The 11,463-nt window shown below is 45.1% G+C and overlaps 1 protein-coding gene across 1 annotated transcript in view; it reads right to left on the bottom strand.

Moving 5' to 3' along the window:
* Positions 1–8,974, bottom strand: part of LOC109925086 (mitochondrial chaperone BCS1) — an 18,029-nt gene extending 9,055 nt beyond the window's left edge. The window contains exons 1-5 of the mRNA XM_020525065.2: positions 8,920–8,974; positions 7,126–7,494; positions 4,822–4,961; positions 2,404–2,598; positions 226–289 (exon numbers count right to left, since the gene is read on the bottom strand). Coding sequence (XP_020380654.1) covers positions 226–289; positions 2,404–2,598; positions 4,822–4,961; positions 7,126–7,445 — 719 coding nt within the window. The 5' untranslated portion in view covers positions 7,446–7,494; positions 8,920–8,974. The remainder of the gene's footprint in view (positions 1–225; positions 290–2,403; positions 2,599–4,821; positions 4,962–7,125; positions 7,495–8,919) is intronic.
* Positions 8,975–11,463: the final 2,489 nt, after the last annotated feature.

Genomic DNA, 11,463 nt, shown 5'->3' with positions numbered 1-11,463 from the left:
AAAAAAATTACCGCAAAGAAAGCAGGGTGAAAGCTTCCCGAGCTCCCAGTTAATTTAATAGCACCTCAAGTTTGGAACATGTTCATTTTTACTTGCACAAAGCGTGGCTTAGTGCATAGATGTCTCACAAATTGACTGATTATCTTAAATTTGTTGTCAGTAAAACTCTTTGCACTTATTATACGGCAGTCTACAAGTGCCCTCATGCCCCACGTCAATACTCACATGAAACTACTCTTCCCACATCCAGGAGGGCCATACAACAAATACCCGCGTCGGTAAGGAATCCCTGTAAGAAGACGATTCAATCACAAGCTGAACAACAGACAGTAGGCACTGAATAGCTTGAGTGGGAGCCTGGCTCCAACACTTAGACTACAGGGTGGGAGGACACAGTCACACAATGGTCCATAAACTAGAGACTAAGCCAGGTACAGTATTAGATTCCACTGCATAAACAGTCCCTGCCCACCCCCCCAACAAACATACAGCAACTGTCTGGAGAATTACACAAGGTAACATTAATAATCCCAACATGGGCAGACCAGACTCCTTGCTAAGAACAATCTCCCCCTCCCAGCCCCCACCCCAAAATCCCTCTTATGGCCTGGAGACTCTCAAACTATAGCTCACATGCTCTATGGAACACTGATCATTCAGACCAAAAGATACAGGAGCAGAGCTAGGCCATTCAGCCCATCGAGTCTGCTCCACCATTTGATCATGGCTGAAATGTTTCTCAACCCCATTCTCCTGCCTTCTCCCAATAACCTCTATCCCCTTACTAATCAAGAAACTATCTATCTTTGTCTTAAATACACTCAATGACTTATCCCCTACTGCCCTCTGCAGCAATGAGCTCCACAGATTCACCCCCCTCTGGCTGAAGAAATTCCTCTTCATCTCATTTCTATAGGGTCATTCCTTCACCCTGACGCTGTGCTCTCGAGTCCTAGTCTCTCCTCCTGGTGGAAACATCTTCTCCACGTCCACTCTATTCAGGCCTTTCAGTATTCTGTAAGTTTCAATCAGATCTCTCTTCATCCTTCTAAACTCCATCAAGGACAGACAGATTCCTCAACTGCTCCTCATGTGACAAGCCCTTCATCCCCAGGTACATTCTTATAAACCTTCTCTGGACCCCCTCTAACGGCAGCATATCCTTCCTTAGATACAGGGAACAAAACTGTTCACAATATTCCAAATGTGGTCTGACCAGGGCTTTATACAACCTCAGCAGTACATCTCTGCTCATGTATTCTAGCCCTTTTAAAATGAATGCCAACATTACATTTGTCTTCCCTAACTACTAACTGAAACTGCATGTTAACCTGAAGGAATCCTAGCTCAGGATTCTCTAAGTTCAGATTTCCCCATTTAGAAATTATTCTACACCTCTAAACTTCCTACCAAAGTGCATTACCTCACACTTTCCCACATTGCATCCCATCTGCCTCTTCTTTGACCACTCTCCTAGCCTGTCCAGGTCACTCCCTGCTTGCTCAGCACTACCTGTCCCTCCAGCTTTCTTTCTGTCATCTGCATACTTAGCAACAATGCCTGCAATTCCTTCATCCAGATCATTAATGTATAACATGAACAGTTGTGGTCCCAACACTGATCCCTGAGGAACTCCACTAGTCACTGGCTGTCAACCTGAAAAAAGACCCCTTTGTCCCCGCTCTCTGCCTACTGCCAGTCAGCCAATCCTCTATCCATGCCAGGGTCCTACCCCTGACGCCATGGGCTCTTACCCTGTTTAGCAGCCTCCTGCATGACACCATGTCAAAGGCCTTCTGGAAATCCAAATAGATCACATCCACTGGGTCTCCTTTGTCTAACTGAGAAACTCTCGTTTCATTTTAAGGTGATAGTGTATTGTCAGAGCATACACTGGAGGCGGGAAAGGTGATTGAGGCAGGGGAAATAGGTGAAACAGTCTCAACAGAACAGTTCACTAGGGATTACTTCCAAATTGCCTGCCTCCCCAGGACAGCAACAGACACCATTCTGACTTGGAAACATATCGTCGTGTTTTCACTGTCGCTGGGTCAAAATCTTGGAATTCCCTCCCTAAGGGCATTGTGGGTCAACCCAAGCACATGGACTGCAGCGGTTCGAGGAGGCAGCTCACCCCCACCTTCTCAAGGGGCAACTAGGGACGGGCAATAAATGCTGGGCCCAGCCAGCGACACCCAAACACAAATAAAAGCAAAATTCAACAGTTGCTGGAGAAAACTCAGCAGGTCTGGCAGCTTCTGAGGAGAGAGGAAAACAGAGATAACATCTCAAGTCATGTTGGATTTGAAAGGTTAACTCTGTTTATCACTCCACAGATGCTGCCAGACCTGCTGAATTTCTCACGTGCTGTGACTGAGTAAAGGTTACTGTTCCACCCCTTACCCCGGTCTGTGTACCACTTGGGATTCCCGATGAAATCTTTGACATCATGGACAATTTTCTCTGAGATTCCCTTCTCCAGGACGACAGAATTGAGGGGCCGCCTGCGCCGTGGGAATCCGAAAGGCCGCCATTCTGCTCCCATCGCCGTGTACATCACCGTTTTCCCTTCCTGCTGCTTGAGAGCCAGGTCTTTTGCTGAGAGAGGGAGTGGAGGGAGAACAGAGACATGCCAAAAAGCTCCTTATCAAATGTCACTGAACAAATCATAGCTCATGTTGTTCACTCTGTCTCTTTACAGCATTATACAGCACAGGTAGTGGCCATCTGGCCCATAATACCCCTGCTAGGTCTTTGAATGATCTCTCCAGTTTGTCCCATTCCCCCATTCTTTCCTCATATCCCAGTAAATTTGTTCCCCTCAATGACTCTTCCAGTTCCTTTTGGAAAGTTCTTGTTGAATCTACTCCACTGCTCTTTCAAACAGCACGTTCCACATCAAAAACCTTGCTGTGCAAAAAATATTCCTTCCTTTCTGCCTCCTTTGCTAATTATCTTTAATTTGTGTACATCAGGTTCCTGACCTCTCTGCATAGAAACAGATCGTTTAAATCTTTCTCCTCTCACTTTAAACTTATGCCCCCTAGTTTTGAACTCCCCTACCCAAGTGAAAAGACCTTTGCTATTCACCTTATCTATGTCTCTTGTGATTTTGTAAACCTCAAAGTCACCCCCTAATCTCCTACACTCCCGTGAAAGAAGTCCCAGGATATCCAGACTCTCATTGTAACTCAAAACCTCCAGATCCAGTAACATCTTTTCTACGCCCTCTCCAATTTAATAATATCCTTCCAAAGACAAAAATACAGAAAATTACAAAAGTATAGCGTTTACACGCCTCATTCCCAAGAATCCAGTCCAGTGCCTCCTTTCTGGACTGGACAGTACTGAAATGGGAACAGGACAGTTTTAAAGACTGAGGATTGTAAGAAGGGATTGCTTCTAAAAAACAGTTACTGTAAGTGCTGTTTGCTCAACCAGTGGGGGAGCATTAGTTGTGAACATACTGGAATGTGTAGGAAACAGGATTCGGCCAGCAACGAGGTGCTGATAGGTCTGTAGAACGATGACCAGTCATAGAGTCACACAGCACAGTCCAACTCATCCATACCAACCAAGTTTCCCAAACTGAACTAGTCCTACTTGCCTTCTAAACCTTTCCTATTCATGTACCTATCCAAATGTCTTTTACATGTTGTAAGTGTACCTGCATCTACCACTTCCTCTGGCAGTTCATTCCACATACGAACCACCCTCTGTGTGAAAAAGTTGCCCCCCAGATCCCTTTTAAATCCTTCCTATAGCAGGGTGACCAGAACTGTACACAGAATTCCAAAAGAGTCCTCACCAACATCCTGTACAATATGATGTCCCAACTCCTAAACTCAAAGAGAAACCGAAAGAACTGCAGATGCTGTAAATCAGGAACAAAAACAAAGTTGCTGGAAAAGCTCAGCAGGTCTGGCAGCAGCAGTGAAGGAAAAAACAGAGTTAAGGTTTCGGGTCCGGTGACCCTTCCTCAGTACTGAGGAACTGACTCATCCCACCCAGACTTACACCCCCAAACTATCCCTGTAACCCTGCATTTCCCATGGCTAATCCACCTAACCTGTACATCTTTAGACTGAGGGAGGAAACCCACACAGACACAGGGAGAATGTGCAAACTCCACACAGATAGTCACCCGAGGGTGGAATCGAACTTGGGTCCCTGGCACTGAAAGGCAGGAGAGCTAATCACTGAGCCACTGTGCCGTCCTGATTTATCTGTCTCTATCTCTGCAATCAAATAAACCTAAAGCCCAAAGACAGCCGGTTTATTCTTCCTCCCTCAATTGCTGCAAGGTGTTGGTTTTAAATGATACCTATGAAACTTTAATTACTGGGTTATGTCACAGTTCATATGAAATAGTAAAACAAATTTTAACAAACAGGGCAAAAAATTTAAGAAACATTCTATTGTAAATTTTCAACATTGTTTGGATAGAATACTTCCTTTTTGGTTCTGAGGAAGGGTCACTTCACCTGAAACGTTAACTCTGATTTTCTCTCCACAGATGCTGCCAGACCTGCTGAGCTTTTCTAGCAATTTCTGTTTTTGTTCCTTTTTACAGCATCTGCAGTTCTTTCAGTTTTTGCCCAGTATTTATGTTCCATGTTGCTGCTCACTTGAAACATTTTGTAACTGACCTTTTTAATAGGACCCCCATCCTTGAAAGTGTCTACCAAAGCTTCAAAGATTGACTGAACAACCAATATACAGCACAATTCTATATCAGTGAGTAATGCGTCACTGAGGCACCTTCAGAACATGAAGGAAGGAAACTAGTTGAACGTGCAAAGTTATAAAGGAAACACGCACCTTCCCTTAAAATATCGAAGAAGACCTGGCGGTTGCTGCCTAATGAGGTGAGGGTGACCGTCTCCCATGGGGTACCTGTGTGCAGGTCGATCATCTGCTTCTCCCGGTTTCTCTCCACCCGAAGCCATTTGCTCCTGTACCTGCAGCAACACCAGCACAAAATAAATGCCACGACCTTCTGAAAAGGTGATGCCACGCTGTCCTGAGGCCAGGTTTCCAAACAGTGAAATGGGGTGCAGTCACAGCGCTGACACCTGGGTATGTGTCCACGGCCTGTGGGAGAGAACAGCAGCTTCACACTGGCTTGAAGCTGAATGAATCACTCTCACTCCATCGTTCTTAAGTTCAGAGGACAGGCCATCAAACTTCAACATTCACGCCTATTTCTCTCCACAGATGCAGTGTACCCACTGAATATTTCCATTATATGTGTTATTTAATTAAAGCAGACTAAAGTTTCCTCCACACTGTCCCATCAAACACTCCCAGGACAGGTAGCCATGATGTGGAGGTGCTGGTGTTGGACTTGGGTAGACAAAGTCAGAAATCACACGACACCAGGTCACAGTCCAACAGATTTATTTGGAATCAGCCCTTTCGTCAGGTGCAGTGAGAGATGAAGGCCACACAGACACAGAGTTTATAGGCACTGAGATCAAAAGATCATACAACTGGTGTAAGTGAAGTGTCAGATAATAAGTCTCTGAAGGTGACCAAGAGTGTTAGATGGTGTATAAAGTGTTTATAAAGTCAGGGTCAGTGCTGTGCTGTAATGACAATCAGGCAGAGCCTAAGGAATATACAAAAGGTGACATCACGGGTCACACACTGAACTGTAGGTGTGAGGCTTCATTCAGAATCTGTCTTAGAGTTTTAACCTGGACTCAGGCTGGTTTTATTCTGAAAGCTGGAATTTTTAAGATGCCACACTGACTGATTCTGACTACAAATTGTGTGTTTTTGAACAAAATAGAATGTATCAGCAAATAAACAAACACCTTGGATGAAATCATTCACCCCACAGATGTTTGTGTGTGTATGTGTGAGAGAGACAGAGAGAGTGTGTGTGGATGAGAGAGTGTGCGATAGTGTAGTAACTAATTCAAATCTGTACAAACTAATTAAGGTAGAGAGATCATAACAACTTATCAAGATGATGCTGTCAAAACAGAAAAGCCAGGAAGATTTTACTGATACAGAATAGTGTGGTGGGTCACCTGCAGTGTGGCATGAATGCAAAATCTCCTACAGACAGGCCCTGCACATACACAGGATCTGCTCAGATGAGGAGGAATGCGAAGGACACGTGAAGGTTTTGAAAGATGCCCTCATAAGAACAGGATACGATGCTCAACTCATCAATCACCAGTTCCAATGTGCCACAGCAAAAATCCGCAATGACATCCTCAGAAGACAGACATGGGATAAGACCGATAGAATACCATTCATCGTCCAGTACTCCCCCAGGGCAGAGAAATTACGCCATGTTCTTCGCAGCCTTCAATGTGTCATCGATGATGAGCGCCTTGTCAAGATCTTCCCTACACCGTCCACTTCTTGCCTTCAAACAACTGCCAAACCTTAAACAGACCATTGTTTGCAGCAAACTACCCTACCCAGCAAACTACCCAGTTGTATGACCTTTTGATCTCTCTGGCCTTGATCTCAGTGCCTATAAACTCTGTGTCTGTGTGGCTTTCGTCTCTCACCGCAGCTGACGAAGGGGCTGCACTCCGAAAGCTTGTGCGATTTCAAATAAACCTGGTGGCTATAACCTGGTGTCGTGTGACTTCTGACTCCCAGGACAGGGGCAGCATGAGAAAAGATACAGAGTAAACCTCTCTCTACATTGTCCCCAAGCACTCAAGACAGGGACAGCACAGGGTTAGAAAGGGAAAAGCTCCCTTTGCACTGTCCCCATCAAACAGCTCTAGAGCAGGGGCAGCACAAGGTTAGAGACACTGTAAAGCTCCCTCAAATCTGCCCCCATCAAACACTCCCAGGACAGGGTTAGATACAGAGTAAAGCTCCCTCTTTACTGCTCCCCCATCAAACACTCCCAGGGCAGGGACAGAACAGGGTTAGATACAGAGTAAAGCTCCCTCTTTACTGCTCCCCCATCAAACACTCCCAGGACAAGGACAGCACTGCAAACTACAATGAATATTATGGGTCTTTGGAATTTCTACTATAGAGAGCAGTTCTTAAGTATTGTTCTGATAATGTTCAATGCTTTTTGGGCACCAGGACACTGAAGGACACAGGGTCAGAGCAGCATGGTGACGTACACATTCCTTTACTCACCAGATGAAGTGGTTTCCTGGACTGGGAACAAAGTCGAAGGTCGTGCTGATTCTGCCGCTCTCGTGTTGGAGGTAGGATGTCTCGACGCTAAGGTGTTGTGTCCGTTTGGCATGATGCGTGATCCAGTTGAGTAACCAGTGGTAGCTCTTGTCTCGACTGGTCACCTCCAGCGTGATCATGCAGTGTCTCCTGAAGGCGACCATCCCAAACTGCGCTCCTTTGCGAGCCAGTGCCAGCGCTGTTCCTACCCCGACCAGCCCAAAACCAGCCCCAAAGTATGGGTTATCCTTCAGGGTTAGAACAAAGTCTGAGAAAGGCATCTTTTATCAGTTCACTGGTGCCTGGGGAGCATGGTGTAAGCAGCTAGATCTACAGGAGACAGAATGGACAATGAAGCTAATTCAATTTAATTCAAACTCAGCTAAATGCAAACCAGTTGCAAGCACGAGTCACTGATTTTAGGCCCGAGAGTCTGTGTCTGTAAGGTAGTGAAAATAGCAACTGGTCACTCACATCAATCTCAGAATTATGATGGTGTAGAAGGCCATTCAGTCCACTGTGTCTGCACTGGCTCTCTGAGCCATCCTGAAGGCCTTTCCCTGTAACCCTGGATATTGTTTCTATTTAAGTTACCATGAACCTGCCTCCCCAACACTCTCAGATAATATATTACAAACCTTAACCACTCACTGTGAGGGAGTCCATTCTGAACCCTAACCACTGACAGTGTGAAAAAGCTGTCCTCACAACACATTTGCTTCTTTTGCAAATTTAAAACAGTCCTGACAAGTGGAAACACCTTCTTCCTACCTACTCAGTTCATGCTGCTTATGATTTTGAAAATTTATGTCAAATCTTCTCTTAGCCTTCTCCTCTCCAAGGAAAACTGTGCCAATCTTTTCAATCCAGCCTCATAATGGATGATCCTCGTCCTTGTAATCACTCTTGTAAACCTCTCCTGCAGTTTCTCCAATGTGTTCACATCCTTCCTAAAATGTGGACAATTACTGTAAACAATTCTCCAGCTGATGTCGAAGCTAGAATTGGGACATATAGACTGAGGGTCAGGAGCGAGAGGGACAGATAGACTGAGGGTCAGGAGCGAGAGGGACAGATAGACTGAGGGTCAGGAGCGAGCGGGACAGATAGACTGAGGGTCAGGAGCTGAACAAGAAAGATGAACTCAAGGTGTAGAAATCGAGGGGACTTGCACACCATGAGTCCCTGAACAAGTCCTCACTTAGAGTTGTCCCATAAAGATATGGATCTCTTACACTTGTCTCCAAAATTCCTGGACTTCCCAATATTATGGCACTTATGGAGTCATAGAGTTGTATAGAACAGAAACAAACCCTTCAGTTCAACTCGACCATAACAACCAGGTATCCTAACCTGATCTAGTTCCATTTGCCAGCATTTGGCCCATATCCCTCTAAACCCTTCCTATTCATGTATCCATCCAGATGCCTTTTAAATGCTGTAATTGTACCAGCCTCCACCCCTTCCTCTGGCAGTTCGTTCCATACATGCACCACACTCTGTGTGAAAAAGTTGCCTCTCAGGTCCTTTTTATCTTTCCCTTCTCATCTTAAATCTATGCGCCTCTGGTTTTGGACTCCCCCAGCTTGGGAGAAAGACCGTGACTATTCACCCCATCCAGACCCCTCATGATTTTATAAACCTCTATAAGGTCAGCCCTCAGCCTCCGACACTCCGGGGAAAATTGCCCCAGATTATTCAGCCTCTCCCTATAGTTCAAACCTTCTGGTCCCTGGGTTGCAAAGGAAAACTCACCTGCTGTCTCTCATCTTCTGCCATTTGATACAATTCTATTGCTACATGAGGGATTCAATCTTCTGCAAAGGCTGTGACTGGTCACTAGTTTAAATGGTCTTTCAGCTCCAGACATGCTTATTCTCAGGAAAACAGACTCAACGGAGACTAACCCAAACCTCTGACCCTTCTGGATTTTATTGTTCCCTCTATCTTTAACATATTTTAGAAACACAGCAAGGTTTACAGTACAGGAGGCCATTCAGCCCGTCGTGACGGTGCTGAGTGAATGGTTCAGATTTTGGTGACCGGTCTGTAGGTTACAGCACTAGTACACATCCATGTTTTTTCACTGCTCTGACAGTTTCTACCTCACTACTTTTCACGCAGAGTGTTCAAGATCCCACCACCACTCTCTGTATGAAAACATTGCTCCTGAACACCCCTCCAATCTGAAAATTTATACTTAAATGGTACACATTTTATCAAGACTGTTTTATCTTACTTTTGATGAGTGCAATGTGAAAGGCTTTGTCTCCTTTTAGCAATCTATCAAACAACTGTCTATACGCCTTGGTTATCAACCTCTGCTCATGCTCATTATGCCATTGTAAAGACCGCCTATTCCAACTTCCCCACCTTCGCTTATTTCAGCTCATGTGCTGGTGAAACCATCATCCATGTCTCCGTAATCTCTGCACATGACCTTACCCACAGTCTACCCTCCTATCCCACAGTCATCTAAAACTCTGTCATGTCTTAACTTGCAACAGGACTTGTTCCTCTACCACTGGGGTTATCAGGCCTAACTTGACTCCCAGTCAATCAACATCTTGATTTCAAAATTCTAGTCCATGGCTTCAAGTCCTTCCATTGTCCCACTCCTTCCTGTAGGGATGTCTCAAAGGGCTGAATGCCCTACTTCTATTTTCTATTTCTGTAATCTCATCCACCGCAGAAAGAATTTGACACAGTAGTTTTTAAAATTTAATTCATGGAATGTGGCCATCGCTGATTGGGTCAACATTTATTGCCCATCCCTAGTTGCCACTTGAGAAGGTGGGGGTGAGCTGCCTTCTTGAACCGCTGCAGTCCATGTGCTATAGGTAGACCCACAATGTTCTTCGGGAGGGAATTCCAAGATTTTGACCCAGCGACAGTGAAGGAACAGTGATATATTTTCCAAGTGAGAATGGTGAGTGACTTGGAGATAAACTTGCAGGGGGTGGTGTTCCCATGTTTCTGCTGCCCTTGTCCTTCCAGATGGAAGTGGTCATAGGTTTGGAAGATGCTGTTGAAAGGTAGATGTTTTACCTTATGGAACAGATGAGAACTGGGGGGTCACTGTTTGAGAATAAGGAGTCGTCCATTGAGAGCACAAGGAGCAGGTTTTTTTCCACCCAAGGGAGTCAATAATCTGTGGAACTCTCTTTCCTGGAAAGAGACGGAGACTGGACCACTGAATATATTTTCAGGCAGAAATAGATAAATTCTTGATTGATTGTGGAGTCAATGATATCAAGGTAGGTGAGAATATAAAGATGACACCACAATCAGATCAGACACAATCTTACCAATTGGCAGAGCAGGCTCAAACCCAGCTGCTGATTTGTACGTTCTTAACCCTCTGAGGCCCTCTAAATGTGGCCACTAGTACAACTCTAATTTGAATCTGGAACAAAAACAAAGTTGCTGGAAAAGCTCAGCAGGTCTGGCAGCATCTGTGGAGGAGAAAACAGAGTTAACGTTTCGGGTCCAGTGACCCTTCCTCAGAACTGATCCATCAGTTAACTCTGTTTTCTCCTTCACAGATGCTGCCAGACATGCTGAGCTTTTCCAGCAACTTTGTTTTTGTTCCTGATTTACAGCATCCGCAGTTCTTTTGGTTCTAATTTAAATCTCTTGGTTAGCGGCTGAGCCTTGAGCTACCTAGTCTCCCAAGATCTGGAATTATCTCCGTAATCCTTTTCCTTCACATGTTCCTTTTACCTCCCTCTTTGACCAGGCTGTGGGATCACCTGTCCCTAACATCAACTTGGTGCCTCACAGTATCGTGAGGAGCCCGAAGCTGCATCACTATCTGAAAGGTGCTTCACAAATACAAGTTGTTGTTGAGGGAGAGACAGAGGAACAGGGGGACTGAGTGTATAGAGTTACACACTTTCAAAGTGACCCCTTTAATGAGTCAGTGGACACTGTGCCAACTGTGTTTACACTCTCACCACGATTTCACACTCACTCTATGTTTACACACTCACTCTGAGTTAGTGTTTTACACGAACCCTGGCTTTCTCACACACTATTTTCACTCTGATTTACACACTTGCTCACTACTTCACCCTGACCTCCTCACTTTGTGATTTACACACTCACTATTCTCACACTTAATCCAATTTACACAATCATTCTCTCTGTGGTTTACACTGACCCCCCCCTCAGTGATTTACACACTCACTCTCTCCCCTCTTCCTCTCAGAGATTTGCATACTCACTATTCTCACACTTACTCCAATTTACACACACACTTTCCCCCTCCCCCAGATGATTTACACACACACTTACCCC

The sequence above is a fragment of the Rhincodon typus genome, chromosome 7 (genome assembly GCF_021869965.1).
Source record: "Rhincodon typus isolate 14 chromosome 7, sRhiTyp1.1, whole genome shotgun sequence".
In the NCBI taxonomy this organism is placed as follows: domain Eukaryota; kingdom Metazoa; phylum Chordata; class Chondrichthyes; order Orectolobiformes; family Rhincodontidae; genus Rhincodon; species Rhincodon typus.
This window is presented reverse-complemented; position numbering and strand designations above follow the sequence as displayed.